General features: G+C 39.4%; 1 protein-coding gene across 1 annotated transcript; it reads left to right on the top strand.

Moving 5' to 3' along the window:
• The first annotated feature begins 1,152 nt into the window (after positions 1-1,152).
• Positions 1,153-11,114, top strand: barx2 (BARX homeobox 2). The gene is made up of 4 exons (XM_085130454.1): positions 1,153-1,657; positions 6,783-7,098; positions 9,775-9,859; positions 10,575-11,114. Exons 1-4 carry the CDS (start codon positions 1,471-1,473, stop codon positions 10,860-10,862), a joined length of 876 nt encoding a protein of 291 aa, XP_084986580.1. The 5' UTR covers positions 1,153-1,470; the 3' UTR covers positions 10,863-11,114.
• Positions 11,115-21,782: the final 10,668 nt, after the last annotated feature.

Genomic DNA, 21,782 nt, shown 5'->3' with positions numbered 1-21,782 from the left:
TTTTCTGTGTTATAACAATTCTTAAATGAAGATTACAGGGAAATAAAACACTCTGAGAATATATGCAGAGATTAGTTTGTGCGAGTTGGACGTGCCTGTAGCCTTCCACGCATTAATGCCAGAGCTGTCAGCTCGTGGCTGACACTCATCCTACCTTTAGTCGAGCTTAATGACAGATACTTCTCTTAAAATAGATTTCACCGTTGAACCAAACGAATTCTGTGCCAAGCAGGAACAAGGATGGGGAATAAACATACAGGTGTTTTTATTCTGTGGAAGCCAATTTTATTGAAAAGTGACTGTTAATAAGACTTTTTGTGTATGATCCTGCCATGCATGCTGATTTGTGATAAATTACACCTGCCGCAGCTTGTTTGCGATATGAATAACGACTATAAGTTAACTGACATGGCCTGTAACCACAAAAGGTTTGGGGTCCGTTATAGCATAAATTCTTGTGTTTACCGTTTTAACGTAAAATATATTTTATGTGCCATTATTATTATTATTATTGTTATTATTATTATTGTTATTATTATTATTATTATTATTATTACGGTTGTTGTTGCTGTTGTTTTGTTAAAAATGAAAATGATTTTGCGGTGTATATAAATAATTAAATAGTTTTAAAGAACTAACAAACCACATAACTGTATGTTGTATAAAACGTATAATGTAGACAGAAAGAAAGAAAGTTATCCCAACATTCCCACATAAATGAGCTTATGGTTCTCCGAGGTTATAGCCTGTGAAAGAGTGAATAAAACAAACTATTGAATAGACTACACCGCATGCTGTTTCTCGGACAGATCCTTACACACTAGTCTACAGCTAAAGACAATTACAAATGATTTCATGTGAATCATGAAGCGGCACCAGTTTTGTGTTAATAAATAATCTTAGCCTGAAAACCGAGGTCTATTACTTGACCTGAAACACTGCTAATAATATTAAATGTATGAGTTTGATAGGTATATTAATATCATTTTAATAGTATAGCTCTAATGATGATATTAGTTTCTGTTTTGGAAACTGTGGTTTTACTCTTGCGCTCTAAGTTGTGGGCTAGTCCGCAAAATAAAGCTGAGAGAGAAACAAGTTTTTATGCGGGCATGAGGTATTGTATGTACAGTACGTGTGTGTTTGTGTGTGTGTGTGTGTGTGAGAGAGAGAGAGAGAGAGAGAGCAGCAGAGTTGTGTTAAGGGATGGTTTATATAGCAGTGGGTGTGAGCACAGATTGTAGTGAGTTCATTACCGCTGTACAGCTCTGCGCAGCTCAAGTTAAAGGCTAGCGATCCTCACCGGGACACTTCAGGGAAAGCTAAACTTCATTTTTAAAGATAAGCAATGAGTTGTTTTAACGCATGAACTCCAACAGTCGGCTTTAAAGACGGTTGAAGCTTCATATGCTTAGAAATTACTGAAGACTTTGTGCAGCGACGATTGCGCACGACGCACAGGGACAGATCATGCACTGTCAAGCCGAGTTGAGGCTCTCCTCCCCTGGGCAGCTGAAAGCTGCCAGGCGGCGCTACAAGACTTTCATGATTGACGAGATCCTCTCGAAGGAGACATGTGATTATTTTGAGAAACTCTCTCTCTACTCGGTGTGTCCTTCACTCATTGTTCGACCAAAGCCTCTTCATTCGTGTTCGGGTAAGACGTTTCTTCCGTCTGCTTGAGAAAGAAATAAAGTAAACAGATATTTTTAAAATATATGTGAGGCGCACTCATTAGTAGGTTGCAGATAATTTTACGCATAAAATGGAAACACTTACATAGTATTTCGGTACTGTAATCGATTTTTAAAATTTAAATAATAATCAGAATAATATGATATATTTAAATGTCGCGTGATTGGTGAATTGTTATTTCCTGTACACAGGTTGAGGTATATTAGGCAGGTACAACTCGACATACACTCAATGGTGATGAGGATTATGCGTCTGTGTTGACAGAACAATATGGTAATGTATAGCTCCACATTGTGTTCAGTTACTCTATTATTATTTTAATGATCATAGATAGATAGATAATTGATTTGATACAATAGTACAAATAAAAAATATATATATACATATATGATTGCATTGCCAGATTTCATATCTCTTTGAAGGCTTGCATATTTGTTTTCTAGTGTCGTTTAATCACATTTAGTCTGGACTTTCTATTATTGCTACAACAGTGACTTCATCTTTATCATTCTAAACTTTACATGATAAATCGTTTCATATCAGCTAAGTGTTTGGTGTTGAAACTCAAGTGCATTCGTCAGTGAATTTCAATGATGCTTAAGAACTTTTTTTTTATCGAGCGGATAAATGATTGAACTGATAAGTCAACGAAGAGTACAGCTGATAAAGTAAACGATAAAGAAAAATCTAACGCTAGAAACCCGTCATAACTAAGCGCCAACCTTCAGTCTATTTTATCCCATTTGTTTTGATGAATATGAGTTTTCTGGCTTGCCAAATGCTGCCCTTAATGTCCCTTACACGGTGGGTATTTACAGATTAAATGATGATAAATGATTATGTGTTGCTAGAAATCTAGATGTAATAACATGGAAAAAGTTGTAGGAAACAAGACACTAATGATAATAATAATAATAATAATAATAATAATTATTATTATTATTATTAATAATAATAATGATGCTTCTAATAATAATAATACAGTGTACTGATGTATTTTGACCAATACTGAAGGAAATATAGAGCTAAATTATATGACTTAAACAAATAACCGTGGCTCTTTTTGAGGTTATTTTAGTGTGTTTTAGTATTTCATGCTCATGCTGCTGAAATGAGATAGATAGATAGATAGAGATTTGAAGACCATTGATTTGAAGTTAGTTTGAAAATAGCCCCTTAAATGTGTCTTGTAGTCGCTGAACCAAACTACAGTTTGACAGATCTCAGAAGGTACGTCATGTTACATTTCACAAACACACAACTTTTTTGTTGACTCTTAAGTTGTATTTTCCACTGAATCACAACAACTCAAAGGCTACTGCACGCTCTGGTAACCATTAAGATAATTGCTCTAGAGTCTGAAATAATAGCCACTGCAATTTGATGATGACAGCGATGGGGGGGATAAAAATAGGGGGAACGATTCCCTCATCCCTCTGATATGGTTGGTGTATGCTAGAGGGCACTATGACTGGGCTTTGGCACCCCTCTGTTCCGATGGATAGTGTAACCCGCCCTGCATATCAGAACACTGTGCCCACTACTTATTTGTAGCTGTGGGGGTGTTAGACACAGTATATTCTCCAACATCAATGGCTTTTAGAGCTTGATATGGAAGCTGGCAGGCTTAGAGGTCCTGGGCCAAAGAGAGGTGGCTGGCCGCTGAATGGCCCCCCTAACAGTGAAAGTTGACTTCTTCATTCTGTGAAGGAAAAGATGTTATAGCCTCCTGCTGCCAGTTGAGGCCGCTGAAAGACAGTGATGCCATCAATGTTGACTGCAGGATGACAAATGAGATGTTAGTTTACTGTTTTTTTTGTTTTTCTAATTGCTCCAGTGTTAGTCAAACATACCACCTTAATGTTCGCAGTGCATTTATTCTGAGAGTTGTTGTTTTTTTATCTTCACCCCCCTTCCCCCTCTCCCCCCTCCCAATGTTAAATAAACTGAGCTTTTAATGGTGTACAGTATTCATAGAATTTGTTCCATGTGAGTTACAGAGGGATCTGAGATAATGAGCCTTGACCTTGTGCTGAGCAGTGAGCAGCAGAATGGCAGCTTACAATATTACATTTGGCTTTCCATCTCTCAGCAGGACCTAGGGTAGGGCTTTTAGTGGTGTTTTCTGGAAGAGGTGAGAGAGATTAAGATCAACTGTGGTGTAATCTCACCTGACAACATAATGAAAAAAAAAGAAAAAAAGTAGCAGTGTGTGAAGCCCAAGGGCTGCTGCATACTGGTTTAGCACTGGCTGAGGGCTTATAGGAGAAATCCAAGTGAGCAAAAGGGTTTTTATCCCATCTTAAAACTTAATCTGCTGCAGACAATAAAGTCTCCCATTAAGCATAAAGTCAGGTTAAGCAGTATGATTACACCCATGTCGGCACACACAGGCGAGTATGCATACACACAAAGAGAAAATGCACACACGTCTTCAATCTTCCGTTAAGGATAATGTTTGACAGCTTGTCATCTCCTTGTCATTCCTGCATAGCCATGAGATTTTTCTGTTTCTAAAAAGGATAAGTAATAAGTTGTCTCTAAAAGTAGTTGATGCTACGGGCTAATTTCTGCTGCCACCTCTGTAGATCGGGTTTCAGGCTAAATGCTTAGCACATTTAACGCAATGCTTTTTGATAGATGGGCTGACTCTCTTAGAGCAAAAAAACACTTTTACACAGTTACGCTCAATAAGATACAAGACATTTTTTCTCTGTCACATTCCGAGAAGGACCATTAAATTCCTATGATCAGTCATCAATGGAAATTAAATATTTGTGGCTGAAGGAAAACAGAGAAACTACATCACGTTGCCCCAGCAGTGTTTGATTTGTTTTCAAGGAGCGAGGACAAAAGCAAACAAGCAAAAAAGAAAGACAATTAATTGAGCAACATCCTAGATGTCATCAGATAGTTTATATGCAGAACATGTCAAATGCTCACGTACACTTGTCATAGCAAAGCAATGACTCACCCATACTTCCTCACCATTGAGGAAAGAAAACAAGTGACAGAAGGAGTGTAGATGTTATGATAGGCATCAGGCAGTTCCAGGTTGTGGCATTAAAATTGTGGCATTAAAACTATTTTCCGTGTAGTTCTAAAAATAACACGCTTCCTCTTCACTCAATGAAAATGAGTGCAAAATAAAGTTTTTTTTTTCAGTAAGTGTTATGTCATAATAACCGTGTTATCAATAGAGAAAACAGCTGGTATCAAAAGGAGTGCTTAACAAACTGCTCTTCTTGATCTATTCTTAGCAAGTATGTCTTCTGTAATGGTTACTACAAGCATTTGTACCAGTGCCTGCATTCCAACTGTGATTATCAAGAGTATCAGTGTGCTTTTGCATGGAGCTGAACTGCGCTCTTGCAACTACTCAAACAGTTTATTTGTAGACTATTGACAGGACACTGGCACTTGTCAACAACATGTCAGAGGGATGGCTTTACTGTCAGTGGAAAGTCACCATGAGGGCTAGCATTCTTTGCTCCATTCTTTGTTTGTCGTCCCACCTCTGGGGGACTCTCGGTAGACACTGTTTAGTTTTGTTGACACAAAATTTTCTTTAGTTGTGAAGACAAACAAAAGTGTGTTCTTTCGTCGGACAGCCCTGACTGACACGGTCCACTTTTCCTGTAAATTATAGTTCAGTAAATATGTATGATGTATTTATTATCTCTGATGAGTCACTCAAACAAACATAGATATGATACAGAGCGAAAGACAGAAACCATGTAAAAGAAACATGAATATATGGCAAGCTCATACAAGGACAGAAGAGAGGTCTTCTTGTCTAGACTTGTTGCAATACCACCAATCTAACATTGGAGGATTAGCGATGACCTCAGTGTCTTACCATGATGTCATGATGAGCCTGAGGCAGAGTGTCATGTGTGTATGTACCTTTCTTCGTTTGGAAGGCAACAGTGCCTGTGCGTATATGCATTTAAATGTGGCATGCTTGCTGTTAATTAATAATTAAACAGTGAGGTTTAACTGAATTGATGCATATTTTATAGCTTAAGTCTCTGTATGTATGACTCATTTAACCATAAGATTCAGAAAGTGTGCTTCATTTTCTTGTTGTTCTCACTTACCTTGAAAAAACATACAGAAAAAGTTCAGACAGTATGCTTTCTGTCAGCTCTGACATGTGTATTTCACTGTGTTGAGGTTGTCTATCGGTTAACAAGAAGCTAAAGAAGATGAATCTGCCACAGGCACCCAGAAACACACATGCTGGGCGTTTCCGTGTGTGACAACTGGCTAGTTTCTCCTTGCCACTGGAGCATTTTATCCCTCTCCGTATCTTCCTCATCTACTCCCATAATACCACTTGTGTCCTTTCCACTGTTCCTTATCAGCCCGTGCATTACAGCCTGCACCATGCTCAGATTGAGTGTGATTTCTGGTTAAGGGAATGGTTTTACTTTTTAAAGCTGTGTAGATTTTTTTTTTCTCTGGCGGATATTATATTTGCTTTGCGTGACCCACTGCATCCTCCGTGCTAACCTCCAGGTCTCCATCTCTCCCCCATAGGCTCCAGACAAGTGCTGCTTTTATTGATTCTGGCGTCTGCTGATTCTGTCTTCTCTGATAGAGAGCAAAAGTGTGTGTGTGTGTGTGTAGTTTGCAAGAGTGGGAGAGAACATGAGAGAGGGGAAAAGTTTATTATTTGAGTGGTGTCTGATTTAGTTTTTAGATTTTATTACAGCTTATTGTGCCCGCACTCGTCTCCGTGTGTGGGTGTGCATGTGGTTGTTTTGTGTTGGGAAGCAGTTAGCGCTTAACAACCTCTGAAAAATAATCAGTCATTTGAGCGGTTCAGAGGATCAGTGTAAAACACAGCCTGCGTCATTGGGATCACAGCCCTCTACATGAGGAAGGTCACAACCAAAACACTTTTCACGGCAAACGCTGGCCAATTAAAAATGAACCTGTCTAAGCAATTACAGGCGGTCGATAATGGTATAACCGAGGTGACTGAGCAGTTCAAAATAGCTCTCTTTGAAAGCTGCGGTGATTCAGAAGGATGTGTATTCTAACTACTGGACTTTAATGCATTTCTCTATGTTTGTGTCCAGGCTCCTCGTCACTACGTGCCTACCCGCTCCTCTCAGTGATCACGAGGCAGCCGCCCAACCTGCCTGCTCACGTCCCGCAGCCGTCCTCTCCGGGCGCTGCCCATCCACATCTGCCACTGCTTTCCCCACAGCATCCCAGAGGCTCCGAGCCGTCACCCAGCCAGACGCCCCTCAGCATCAGCAGCGAGTCGGAGACTGAGCGCAGCACACCCCGCCTAAAGAAGCCACGTCGCAGCCGTACTATTTTTACTGAGCTGCAACTGATGGGCCTGGAGAAGAAGTTCCAGAAGCAGAAGTACTTGTCCACTCCTGATAGGTCAGTGCGGTGCAGACACTAAAATCTGACTGAAACGACACTCAACATAAAAGCCGATAAATGAAACAAAGTCACGATTTCACCTCATCCGTACCAACATTTTGCATAAAAGAAATCAAACCTCTGAAGCGTCAGAGGTAACCACTACATGCAGTTGATGAGAATGCACCAGCAGCAAGTGTGATATAAGTGCAACTCAGCCATAGTATTTTGAAAACCTGCATATCTTACACGAAGCAAAATTTGAAAGTGCATAACGTGCGCACCCTCGAGCACATCCACAAAGCCACAGATGCAATTATCAAGTGGCGGTTAACCCAGCATCATAAGTTTTGATTTATCCTGTGGGGCATGTCTCATGTAATGTGAATTCGTCAAAGCCAAAGCATTACCTCAGCGTTCTAGTTGAGACACGAGTAACGTTTTAACCCTGAGCTCTAGAACAGCAAAAGGCCCCAGCAACCAAACACTGCCTTATTCAGGGAAACAGGGACAGTGGCCAACACAAGCAAACAGAAATGTATTACACTGATTTACTGCCAATCATTTCACACATCTGCAGGTGTACATAAAGTGCATTAAGCTCTCTACAATAAGATGAAGTAATCTATATGGTAATATCTGTGTCTTAAGTTCCATTCTACGGGTCATTTTTGGGACCGTATTTTTTCCAGTTAAAACTGTAGAGCTCGACTTTATATTTGGCCTGCAGGCTGCTTTTCCATTATAAGCCAGAAGAGCATTTAGCCATAAATGTTGTTTAAAGCGCTCCAAGAAGCTTCACATGTGCAGCAGGAATTTTAAGCTGCTTGTGAACCTTCACGTAGAGATTTCGTGCACCTCTGTACCCCCTTATTCATTTTTTAATATGCATAGAGAGTGGTGATAAAAACGTAAATAACTGCTGCAACATGTTCACCTGTTTACTCACTGACATAGCTCCTCTTTGCAGGAACATGTTGCAAACACATCGTCCTCGTTGCACTCTGCTTTGTAACTGTGTGCTACGTGCGATCTAAAAATAAATTAGCATTTTTGGATTAAACCAGATTTATTTGTCATTCCATTTACATCCTCTCCATGGGGAAAACTCCCACGATGCATTATTTAATGTATCACATCTTTGCCTGCCTGGAGCTGCTGGAAAGGTGCCATGCCTCATCTTAAGCAGAAGCCCCGAGGCAGAGTACAACTGAGTGATCAAAAACCAACTACCCGTATGAAATACTGTGCCAAAATACTGTGTCCTGTCAAAATATCCGATTCTGACACTGTGTTGAAAATTAATTAAACACCCAGCTAGTGGAAAAACATCAACAGAGAAAATCCCCTTTTAAAACCCCACATCAAAGGTGTGGCATGCGCCTCACTTGGGTTTGTTATGATCCAAAGACAACTTAGCTTCCCTCTTCCCTTTTCTTGGCCAAGAACCTCTGTGGTCTCGAACTGAGAGTATGCGTGGGGGCGGACAGAAGCAAAACCAAAAATATTCCTGAAAAAAAAAAGACTTTAAAGTATTTATATCGCGGAGCGGTAATGATTTTGTAACACTTCAGAGTATTATTACAAGTGTTTTAATGATCGTCATCTTTATCATCATCACCCTTGTTAAGAGGTATTCAGTTTCACCCAGGAGTCCCGTGAAAAGTGTGAGAACAGAACAAAATGGCGGCCTAGCAGTGGCCTGGAGGGAGTGACTCAGATACTGTTTGTACTGCTGCGTGCGTGTGGTTTTTCCCCATTGAGAACTAATGACTATAAATAATTTGGGTGTTTTGCTTTTTTTGCAATTACTGTTTCTAGCCTCCAGTTTTTACTCTACATCTATAGAAATCTGATGGACAGCTCAATTGCCCTTATGTCTTGTCTTTTTAGACGCACTGGCACGCACGCACACACATGCTTCTTGTCTAGTATAAGGTAATGCAGATAGATCCATGAATCTCAGGGATTTGTTTTTCTGTAGCTCTGTTTTTTAGATTTTGTTCTCTCTTTTTTGCTGTCTTGGTTTTCACTATCACCATCAAATGAAAGTCAGCTCCTGTCCCTGGGGGGTGCTGGTTGTGAAAAATCCTTCATCTGGCTGTTAAAGACCTCGAGTAAGATCAGGGAAGAGGAAATCTCATTTAAGAAAAAAAAAGAACGTTTTTTTTTCTACTAATGGATGCCTTGTCCACTTTATCTGGCCCTTCCTGAGGTTTTATATTACACACCAACAAATAGCCCTATTAGTCATGGATCACCACATGTGGTGGATGCATTCAGAATTTTCTCCGACGGTCTCAATTATCCAGCTACGAGCGCTATGATGGGATTACCGATGTCGGCATAGATGGCTGCAGGTGTACAGTGTCAGACTGGAGTTCCTGGCATATAATCGCTGGCGTGAGATGCTTAAACAGAGTGTGGCCTAATGCTCTTTTTAAGTTTTCAGTGTTGCGAACCTTTAGGCATGAAATTGCATTATATAGTTGAAATCATAGCCTATAATTCACAGAGCACAATTAGTGTCAAGATTTCTTCATTTTTGTGTTCGTGAGAAGAGAAACTGATGTTTAAAGCATGCCAACAGTAATGATATATGTCCTGGATAGGTTCCAGGACTGTACTGGAACAAGCACACTAAAATATACACATAAGTAAACTTTATCTTGTTTTTTTTTTGTGCTTCTGCAGGTTAGACCTGGCACAGTCGCTTGGTCTCACACAGCTTCAGGTAAAGACATGGTACCAAAACAGACGTATGAAGTGGAAGAAAATGGTAAGTTCTGAAGTAAAGCTTGATGTGTTTTTAGTTGTACAAGTCAGATTCAACAAATACTCTTAACTGGACAGGCCGTCGGTAGTGGAATTGGAAAAATCACAACATTTTATACTAACACTGCAACTGGCAATAATGTGTATGATCTTCTTTGCCAAAATGAGCCAATAAAGTAATAATACTGAAGCCAAAGGCAATGTTAGTTTTGGGTAAATCAAATCTAAATTCAGATTATTTGGACAAAAGCATTTTGATTAAATGTTGTTTGATTCTTTTATGAGAAAAAGGATTATCTGTAATTAAGTACAAAAACTGAATGTGTTGTTAGGAATGCTTTTTGCATGCAGGCCAATAATATTTCATTTTGGATTATTTTGTTTTCATTGTACACCACCGTTTTTAGAAATGTTTGCTGCTACTATTTTATGCTACAATATTAAGTAAATATAGCAACATGGAAGGAAGTGGAGGGTGCGGAGAGGCAGAGTGTAGTGTGACTGATGATGACGGCAGTGAGAGCAAACACTTTTTGTAGAAGGGTCAACAACTGAGAGAACAAAAAAGACCTGAAATCGTTAAAGATAAATGAGTGCACAAGGCGGAGCCAGTAGCGATATGTCTTCACTTAATTACTATAATAGCAAGCGTTGCCTTTGACTTCTGCTGCCATTTATCACCAGAGGAGTCCACTAAGACCGCCTGTGTGTTATTCTAGGTGCTCAAAGGAGGTCACGAGGCTCCGACTAAGCCCAAGGGAAGACCCAAGAAGAACTCCATTCCCACCACGGAGGAAATAGAGGCTGAAGAGCGGCGACTGAAAATTGAAGAAGAGGAGAGGATGAGGCGATTAGCTGAGAAAGCAGCGGTGGTGCAGAGTGGAGGAGAAGCACCCCAACTGGAACCTCAAGATCTCAGTTCGGAAAGTTACAATCCAGCCGGAGCAGTGGAGGGATCCGAGCGAGAGCTGCCACTCCTTATGTCAGAAACTCACACAGCCAGCTAAGCAAGAACAAACCAAAGACTAATGCCAACCTGAAAACAAATAGTGCCTCAGGATCACTGTAAAAAAAGCCTGTGTGGTGTTAAGAGCCAGTTGCTTTAGCTATATCGTCGGCTTCACGTTAGTGGCCTAGAGCTTTTACCCAGTGTAGCATTGAGTTTTTCGTTCACTGGAAATTGTGCCATACTGAGAGCAAATCTCCATAAATACTGATTGCACTGGTAAACCTTTTGCCTTCAGCCTGCAGCGTAAGGAGTAGTAATCAAAAAAAAAAAAAAAAAAAGGTCAGTCCGGCCTTAACGTGTATCTCAGCAGTCATCGTTGGTGCCAAAATATCAACCAATGCCTTATTAAAAGGTGTCTATGAATCTTTGTATTATACATTACTTCACTGCCAAAACTCTGTAATATGAAACAGTTACAGTGCCTTCTTGGTCTCAGAGGAAAGCTTTTTAAATAAAATAATATCAAATGCAGTATATTTTTTATAATCATTTCTAACTGTAAGTGCCATATTTCGAGACGGATTTGTAAAGTTTAGACAAGAACACCTCTATTTTTAGTTTGGAGTCAGATTGTAGAGCTGTGGTTATTATTTGCTCATATAAGCTTGCATCTTTATTTTGTTTTTTCAAAGATCAAAGGAAATGTTTCTGCCAAGCCATACACTGTATCATACAATAGAAACATGTAGAAAACATATGGTCTTTCAAATATATACATGTATGAACACGTATATAAACTGCTGTTTTTGAATTGGATTGGATAAAAATAGTGTATATATATATATATATATCAATGAAAGTACATATGATTTTCAACCACAAGGACACCACAACTCTAAAGCAGTTTAGACTCACACGTCAAACATATAAAATCTCCAGTATGTTTTCAGCCTGCAGGCTCTGCATGATTACCCCAATTGGTACATTAGACCTGAATTAAAATAACAGTTTTAAACTGCCTGTTAGAGACTTCTCCATGTACATCAAACTTTGCTACTCTGCTCTGTCCTGTTACAGATCTCAAATGTTTAAGAGTTTCGACTGTTGAGTTTTGCAGATTTACGTTTATTTGTCATTGTTTAAGATGAAACGTGCAGTATTTTTCCGATGTATATAATGCTTGTTTGGTAAACTTGTTTGTTGTTTGTTTTTGTTTTTTTTTTAGGTTTGTGTAAAATTATTTTTACTATATACAAGTGTGTGTTTATGTACGTAAATGCACTTAATAAAATAGCTATCGTTCAAGCTTTGTGTGGTCTTACTGAGGTACAGGTTTTTTGACATTTTTATAATTATGGATGGTGAGAGCTCAGTAGGTAGAGAGGTTGCCCCATGACAGGAAGGGCAGGGGTTTGAATCCACCGAACAGCTACCCTGAGGTGCCCTTGAGCAAGGTGCCATCTCTACACACTGCTCCCCGGGTGCTGGTTTGGCAGCTGCCCACTGCTTCACTGAGTGAATGGATCAAATGCAGAGGGCTACAAAAATTTCCCACGTGTGGGGCTATAAGGGGTTTAAAATAAAATTTTTATCTTTTGATTAAACCTTCAATTCCAAAGTCCAAAACAGCACAATGTAATGCACTTTTAAAGTTTTTATTCTATTTACATATTTGCAACCACAAATGAGTTCTGCTGTTTGTTTTGGTGCATCTCTTATAAAGTTAAATCAAACAAATGAAAATCACCCAGAGGATCCGGTTTCTAAACGTACCGTCACGTCATGTTAAGCACGTCTAAATCAAGCAGTTACAGTAGCTTTGTCAGACTAAAGTTCAGGCAGATCCATTACTGTTGGAGCTTTTGAAGATATATTAAAAGCAGTCAAAGTTCATCATAAATCACAGTCAAGCGAACAAAGCATTTAAATGCTGTGTTGTGACATTTATCATCTTTTATCTGTACAGAGAACACGATGGCCCATAGTGCACCTAAGGGCTCCTCTCTGTCGCTGAGCGAGTGAGGAACAGTCTTAAGTGTATTTTTAGTGACTGATACCGGACATGGATGATTTCTTAAGCAAACAGCACAGGTTAACATTGAGTAATGTACACTGGGTTTTTACGCCTTGTGTAAACACTCTTAAGCATGCTTCATATAGTACTTATTAATCTATAGAAGGCAAGTATGGAAGAAGGAAGTATTGTTGAATTTTTTTGTAACTTTTGCAGTATTTGCATAAATCAGAGACAAGATTAAAAAAAAAAAGCAATGGTTATAGAAACTTCCTGTTTCTGTTTGGTTCATCATTCATGTTTTTCCTGCTGTTTATCAGTTAAGCACAAAACACACAGCACAAGTTCTTTTCATTCCTGTAAATGTTTTCTTTCATTTCCTTGGAAATGACTCATACTTACACATTATTTTTTGTCTTTTCAGAAATTATTATTGATCATATATTTATTCATTTTTTGGCCTAATAAGCAGAATGACAAGGCAATCTGATTAAACAACATGTAAGAGAATTAGGATCAATTAAAACATCTGTCAGGTATAATAGTCTTTCTACGAGTACTACAAACTTTATTAGAGATCAGTACTGCTAAAAGTAGTTTGGATGTGTTAACATGCTAATCAGTATTTCTACCACTATTAATGAGCTCTGTTACTGAAACAAAAAGCTTCCTGAATGTCTAAAATAATAGAAGAAAACAGTGGGCATAGATTTCCCTAAAAAAATCCATTGCTATTTTGTATTTTTGTTTTTTAGTCTTATTTGTTATTAGCCTTTAATCGCCATCATTGCTTATTTTTAACTGAACAAGTCAAGCTGCATGGTTGAGGTAACCCGTCTTGCGTTAAGTCTGTCAGAATTAATTAACTGAAAACAACTGCTGGTGCACACAGTGGTTACTTGTTCAGAATGAACTCAGCGCTGATCCATTCAGAATTTGTCATACCAGTTTCTAGGCCTATGTGGAATGGGCTGTGACTCAGCTTCTCCACCTGGTTAAATTACGACTAAAACAACAAAAACTTTTGGAACAGGTACTGCGTTAATTGCAGTGTATGAGTATGAAACATTTTCCTGTTGAATATCTTTGTGAAAGCAGAGGCCCCGGCGGGTAGGCAGGCAGGGATGCAGGTCTCCACAGGCTGGGGAGCTCCTCGGTCCTAATTGTTGTGTGGCGAGGTTAGAAAGACTTCCAGAAAAAAAAATGCCTGAGGCGAGACACTTTGGGCCTAATTGGAAAACCTGTTATTTTCTCACAGGTCCAAGTTCAGCTGTAGGTCACCGGAGTGGTGTCAACCTCAACCAGCCCATTTCCCCCCTCCCACTAAGACATCCATCGCACACCTTCACCTGTCAGCTTAGGGTATGCTCAGGTAATTAGCACGAGCTGATGTGAGACGTGGAGTGGGCATAGCGTTTGTGTTTTGACAGAGGAAGTTATCTCTGAACGCTGAGTGCTAGCAGCAACAGCGAGGCTTACCTAAGTCAATAAAGGCGGATGCTTTCTATGACATGCACAATGCTCCCCATTGTCTTCCATAACAGTTGAAGAGAACCAGTCATCCTCTGCAGCGATGAAGGACACCTCCCTCTCTAAGGTGCACACGGGAGACAGCTGTAGCTGCTGCTATGATTCATATTAACAGTGCATAAGAAGCTATTGCATTTGTGTCACAAATTACTTCTCATAGAAAACAAAAGGAAACAAATGCTTCAGTACGTAATTGTTTTTACAGTGTAATTCTCAAAGTTATACTTGTATCTGGATTTTAATAACAGTAACAGAAAGAGGAAGAATCACCAGCAACATAAAAACACGTTGACTGGAAATGCCGATGAGTAAAAAAGGGGTTAGCAATTTTCCAAAGACATGCTTTGCTTAGAAATGAGTAAATTAATTGTGTTTTTGAAACTCTGTAATGTTTCCATGTGAAAGTATTAATGATTACATGCTCTCATACACATCTCTTACAAAGCAGACCAACCCAGTATAAAGACAACATTCAGTACACCGTTTTTAATTGATACATCTATGAACCTAAAGGCTGATCAAACATAAAAAACACTTCTCAGTTGATTGTTCTAACCTTAAAGTTGTCAGCGATTTTTCTTTTGGCCACAAAAGTTGCAAATTAAAAAGAACAAATATGGGCGGTAGGAGCACGACTGTGTGCCAGGACTTAGGTGACTGACAGCTGCCCCGCCTTACTGCAGATGCTACTTTGCGTTGGGGCAAAGTTTGACTTAAATTTGTTTTGTTTTTTTGCAACACACACCTCTCAGAAATACAATACGCAGCAAGGACATGGACTGAGTGAGCATTGTGCTCTTTGCTTGTTTGTTTTTTCCATTTCACTTGTCATTCCTTTGACGTGACTCTGATTATACGTCTAAAGATGCCCTTGAGAGTTTTGCTATGTTAGATCTGTGGAGTTGTGTCAGTCAGTAAGAGACTCAACGTGCGTGCACTTCAAGAGAGCCTGTTTCATTGTTTGTGCACACAAATGTGCATTAAGAGAACTGGTGATATGAATCCTTTTTAAATCATAAATGATGATTTCAACAAAGCTCTAAATCTGTTGTGATAGAGAAGCATCCTCAAAGCATCCGCATTCAAAACTGGGAAACGACCCAAAGAAGCTTTCAAATGTTGCCAGGACCTCGTGAGTCAGAATTCTTCTTTAAATCACTTCCGTCGTTTGTACAATCAGCCGTAACAAAGATTCTAGAAGAATAAGTGCCCGAAATCATTTCTCAATGCATCCCCTGTTGATGTACTGTGGGATCTTTCAGCCTAATGTATTTAGTGACTTAATTACAGTGCTGCCCGCCTCCCTGTCTTTTCAATAGCTCATGCTCTGGTCAACATGTCTGGGGTAACGACACACTGCCTCCCACCTCCAGGCTCTCAAGCTCATAAATCAGCCTTTGAGCATGTGCGTATATGTGTTTTGCTGCAAGGATATTGAGGGGCCTGTTATAGAAGTCATAATCACTGGCTCAGTGTTGTATATCCGCCTACTGAGGAAATAGATGGTAATAGAACTGTCAGGTTTGGCCAGGAGCTGTTGAGTGCTGCCATATCCAACTGACTGCAAACTAGCCCAAAAGCCCCGGAGAAGATCCTCGTCAATAACGAGCACCGAAAACAGTCTAGAAATGTGTGGATTTGGGGGACTTTGCACTGTGGAATAGTTAAACTCAAGAAAACTTGAGTTAACCTGTAACGACTGGCTTTGTGCTGATAAATTTTCAAATGCATGTCTACATTTTATTTATTTTTTTAGCTTTTTAAACTAAAGACAGTTTATCTGAAGTGTTCACCTACTAATGATTCAGAGCTTTCAAACCAACCTTTTTTCCCAAGAAGTTGTGTTGAAATGTTGTGCACATCTTGGTTTACGTCCAGTAATACATGCCCGTGCAGGAAGTGTGCTCTCTGTGCAACAAAAATAAAGGTTGTGGTAAGCACAAGCTGGTGAATGGTCCAGCAGCAAAATAATTACGTTTTTTGTATCTAAGCCGAGCTAAAGCCACATCTTAGCCATACAGCTGATGCAAGGTGCACACACCATAGAGAGAAAGATTTATAGAATCCTTTGGATTACATACTGTCACTGTATGTTATTTATTATCTTGCACAATCGTCCAATCCCACTTGATCAGAGCCATTTTATGCATGCACTTCTGCCCTGAAACCTTTGTAAATTACCCAACTCGGGTACATCAGAATGGAATTGCGCAACATACACGTTAACGGTCTTCACTGTGTGTCCAATTGTGCCTAATAGAACAGGTAACAGTCAGATGAACTCACAGTGACCGAGTGGATGTTTTTCTCGCCTCCAGCACTAACATCTATACAGGACTCTGTGTGCACCCTCAAGAAACAGCAGTGGGCCAGCTCCTAAGAGAAAAGGCAACTTTGGATAATGTCTCTAACTAATCCCCTATGTGCTCTTTAAAAAAATGGCTAAAGTCACATAACGTACATGGGAATTTATAGATTTTGTTTCTTCAGATTCACGTAATAATCATAATCAATCATAATCAGAATAAAGATTTAGATAGCAGTGTATCAAACTGTCACAGATATTTGTCATCATCCAACCACATCTTGTAAATGCTCTGTTGTTTGCTGCTTTCCAGATATATATCAACAATAAACTTGGTGCCCGAGGTTTTTCCAGTTGCAATATTTTCCCCTTACTTACAGCATGTCTCTCTATATTTTATTCATGACAAGATATAAGCAAACATCAAAAGCCGAATAAAAAAACAAAACAAAGTGAGGGCCACCATGTGGGTGGTGGGTACTGTCAGAGTTTCTCACTGTGATCATAACTCATTCTCAGGCACAGCTGAGAACATGGGAGTCATCCATACAAAATCCAGCAAAGCCTGCTGTTCTGTTTTTTTTCTCTCTCTCTCTTTTTCCCCCCACTGTGACCTGGTCTGGCCTTTGAGAGATATACTCTCATTTGCCATTTAGACAGGGGATTTTATGGTGCTGTTCCTTGCTTTGCTTTACAGTAACAAATCAGACCTTTCAGATAAAAAAAAAAATGGCTTAGAGGAGAGATTGTTTACAGCTGGGAGTGACTCTGATGCTGAATATGAGTTTTTTTGTTCCGTACCTCCCAGATTTAACGGTCACTTGAAAGCTGAAACTATCCGAAATAAAATTCAATAGCGATGTGGAAGATTTGAACCTGTCCAGTATTTAGTTTGTTGCACAACCAATGAAGTAATAGTAAGTAATAGTGAAGTATTTTGCAGACCTCTTTGCGAAATACTTCACTATTACAATATTCTTTGTACATATTGTATATGTAAGGACCTCTTGATCAAAAAGATCCTTTCCTACCTATTCCGACCTTTCTTTTACATTTCTCTCCTTTCTCCCCTCTCGTCCTGCACCCTCGATGTGTCCCCTGTTCATAAAAAGCAGCTTTTAATGCACTTTAATCTCGGCTACATGACAAACTGAGCTCAGTATGCTTGTAATCCACATTTTACACCAAGACTGGAGTTTATGAAGGAAGGCGCTCTGAAAGCCAAGGAAATGTCAACGAGAGTTGGGGGGGAAAAAGTGCAACAGCGGTCGCTGTGTAATGTGGGATCAGCCGAGTGGCAGAATGACTGAGCAATTACGTATTTGCTGAAAGCTCATTTCATAGGCCTGTGCCTGACCAAAGTAAAATGAAGTCAACCAAGGAAATCTGTGTGTGTGTGAGAGTGTGTGTGTCTGCAGTTGGTTCCATTCTTTTTTTTGGGACACTGTTTATCTGGCTCATGTTTGTCTTTTTCTGCTTTGACAGAGCAGCAAGGAAAACTTCCTCCCTGTTCAAATTTCTTTAAACAGGACTCAAGAAAACTAGAAAACACACACCAGGATGCTTTCCTGTGCTGACAGAGTCAGATTTTCTTTTCTATCTAAATGCTCATATTTAGGTCCTTTTAATACATAGAAAAGTGTGTGTGTGTGTGTGTGTGTGTGTGTGTGTGTGTGTGTGTGTGTGTGTGTGTGTGTGTGTGTTTGTGTGTGTTTGTGTTTGTAAAAGGACTTAGTGTCACTTTATCTGAGCAATGTTGGACAGCAGGCAGGCAGGCGATGAGCTCAGGTGAGGGATCTGTTCTCTCGTCAAATATTTCCACTTGGGGAAAAAATAAATAAAGCAAGAGATGATGGTATTGGTGATTGGCATGCTGTGAGGAGCTGCTATTTTCTCAATATGTTTAGCTTCTCCTCTGTCAGTCGCTCTGACAGCAAAGCATGCCAGTGATGCTGAGAAGTGGCTCTCTGCTTTTCTGCCTTGGCTGATGTCAGGGAGCAGCTAGGGGTCAGCTGTCAACTCTAGGAGTGGAGCCCCCTCATTTACTCTGTTAAAGTGGCATCTTTTTGCTAAGTGCTACTGAATCACACACGTGGCTTTATGAATGAAATAGAAAAAACAAAACAAAACAAAATAATTTCATGAAATCTACTTGTTAATTATCAGTTATATTCAGTGGAGGTAATTGCGGAGCTGTGGCAAGACGTTCCAAAACATCTGCGCTTATGGCAAGGCGCATACACGCAGCTACTTGCAAGGCAGAAGCAGGCATGACTAATCTGTGGGTTATTCAAAGAGAAATAATACCACATATTACTCATGACTGTCAGAAATGACAAGTGCAAATTACAAATCATGATTAGTTTAAGTTAAATTATTCACACTTAGATGTTTTCATAAGTTCTGTAATAAGTTTTTTAAAAAAGTCAGACATGCACCATGAGTAACAAGTGGCAAATAAGAAGGAAACGGAAGAAACAACAATGAAAATGATGTTTTAACAACAGCAACGTGCAATTTGTTTTACAAGGTGCGGTTTTGAGCATAAATACAAGCTCGCAAACACAAATTATATATAAGTGATATGGGAGTGTGCATTAAGGCAAGTTTATTGCGCACATTCAGTTCTCTCTCTCTTTCTGCTGCAGACAAAAACTTCTTTATATGTGCTACACTCAGGTGAGTCAGTTCTTCTCGACTTGCTGTCATAAGGCATCAGAAACCACAGCTCCATGAAGAGAAAGACCTGCCAGCCTGCCAAAGGTTCATCCCTCTCCACCTGTTGTGGCACTGGTTGCTATAAACATCTGAGTAATTTGAATTGAGTATGCAATACTGTAATTTCTTCGAGATGCTATCTGCCTGAATCTGGCGCTGAGCCACGGACACGGGTTTGTAAGCACAAGCTGAAACTCACGAGCACTTCATCATGCACACGCAAAAAATGTAAAATGTACATTCGCGAGTTGGAAGCGTACATAAGAAGGTGGAGGGAAGTGCAGCATGGATGAAGAGGTGGTATCTCTGTTCTTGGCTCTGACAAGGTGAGCTCTCTTTGCCCCCAGGACTGACTGAACAAACAACATTGCTAGCTGGTGAAGCAAAGGGAACAGGCTCTGAGCCATCACTGAATATAGATAATTTCATAAGCACTTAAAGGTGATGAAACATGAGGGCATGGCAGTTTGAAGAGAGACACATAGGGGTGTAACTGACATAAAGACAGACACACTTTATCATAGTGTCAACTCGTGCCAAAAGGAAAAGCAAGTGAAAGAAAAACCTTGACAATGCTCAACACATCTCCAAACAATACTACTTCTTCTTTTTATTTATATATATATGTGTTGGTCTAATCTCCCCTACTTTGTGTTTCTTTTTGTTTTTTTGCAGCCTCATATAGGCTGCTACAGTGCTGTACTGGGCTGTGATTCGATTCTCTGTTCAGCAGTCATTCATTCATAGTTTCTACTTGCTTAATCCTTTTGTTCATTCATTTTTTCCCCCTGTCAATCCCCTTAATCCACCATTAGAGATGAGGCCCATCCCAGCACTGGGCAGAAGGAACGAAAACATCCGTCAAAGGTCCGAGACTTGCACTTGACAGCCAGTGTAGAATCAGCAGTGGACCCCCAGAGGAGCCTAAAGTCGCCTCAAGCAAATTTTAGCTCATCTGTCTGTTTTGTATACTCTGGTTAATCTTGCTTTACACCAGACAAAGCCACAGCACTGCTCCCAAGAGTCACTCCTCATTTAAATACTAGTAATTGGCGCTGATTTCATTTAGTAGACATGATGATGGGCAGTTAAGACCAAGACACCAAGTATTCATTTTTTCTAATGCAAGGAAGGCAGAGAGAAGTGTTACATAATATTTCACACAGAATTTTCCAACCACAAACAAACAGATAAAACCCTGAAATAAGCATACTTTTCAATAATATTAAAAAATATTGGTAACACTTTATAAGACAGCTCATGTCTAAGGGTGTAATTACAATGTAGTTACATTTACCTGTAAGTTTTTAGCTAAGTATATGTTTACACTACAATGAGGGGGTATTGATTCAAATTTTTATAGGTGATGAAGTAAAATTCAATTTTATTTACATAGCGCCAAATCACAACAACAATTGCCTCAAGGCGACTTATATTGTGAGGTAAAGACCCTACAATGATACCAAGATAAGATATAATTAGGCTGTTAATACTTTTAAATTGTACATAAGTAATTTTAAGAGTGTACAGTGTCTGAGAGAAAACACAAATAATACTGTAAATTATTACTGTAAGTCAGGGGGGGAAGATGTAATTAATCTGTAAATAATTTTAAATAGTGTGTGAAATTGTTTCAAAGTAGGTGATAACATCTGCCCCACACAGTTGCTGTTTCAGATGGCAGAATCAACTGTTGTTGGTCAGGAATACAGAACCTTTCTTTCTTTCTGCCTCTAAAATTAATTGTCTCTATTGATTTTGTCTTTCTTCTAATGTATAGTTTAAAGAATCAATGGGGTCAGTTACAAACAGTATTTTCCGCTCAGGATACAGGAAGACAAACCTCCACGACTGTACAAGCTATACATTCAAATGAGCTTCATGTGATAAGGGATAATAAATATATTATATAATACCTTTTATTAGTTTTCTTCACATGTTTGGAAGGATATAATACAATGCAGGGATTTCCCTGTTTTTTGGGTTAAATGATGAAAGAGTTCAAAGGTCAAATCACAAGCCATCTCGTTTGAAGAAGATCAAAACATTATCATTAAACCTTCACATCTGTTATAATACATTATGGCAATCACTATAAATGCAGCCACAAAATGCATTAGGCGATGATGATGTTTTTCTTTCCTGTGGTGTGGGTGGTAATGATTCAATTTACGTGATAAATAGGGACCAAGTGCTTCCTGATTAGTGAGTAAACTGGAGGGGGTGGGGATGTGTGTGTGTGTGTGTGTGTGTGTGGGGGGGGGGGGGGTGAGAACGAGGAAGCAAAGACAGCAAAGACAGAACCAGGCTTGTTGATCCACAACCCAATCAACAAATGAAAAACTAAAAGTGCTTGAAAGGGAGAGGAAAAAAAAGTCACTGCAATATTTTTCTTCCACTAAGGGAACACG

This window comes from Neolamprologus multifasciatus, chromosome 14, assembly GCF_963576455.1.
Source record: "Neolamprologus multifasciatus chromosome 14, fNeoMul1.2, whole genome shotgun sequence".
Taxonomy (NCBI): Eukaryota; Metazoa; Chordata; class Actinopteri; order Cichliformes; family Cichlidae; genus Neolamprologus; species Neolamprologus multifasciatus.
The sequence above is the reverse complement of the archived record's forward strand: the minus strand, read 5'-3'. Positions and strand labels throughout refer to the sequence as shown.

Bases quoted from the DNA above. Each gene is read 5' to 3' on its own strand.
- barx2 (XM_085130454.1), top strand. From the start codon at position 1,471: ATGCACTGTCAAGCCGAGTTGAGGCTCTCCTCCCCTGGGCAGCTGAAA. The intron at 1,658-6,782 runs GTAAGACGTTTC...GTTTGTGTCCAG, and splicing joins GCCTCTTCATTCGTGTTCGG to GCTCCTCGTCACTACGTGCC. The intron at 9,860-10,574 runs GTAAGTTCTGAA...GTGTTATTCTAG, and splicing joins GTATGAAGTGGAAGAAAATG to GTGCTCAAAGGAGGTCACGA.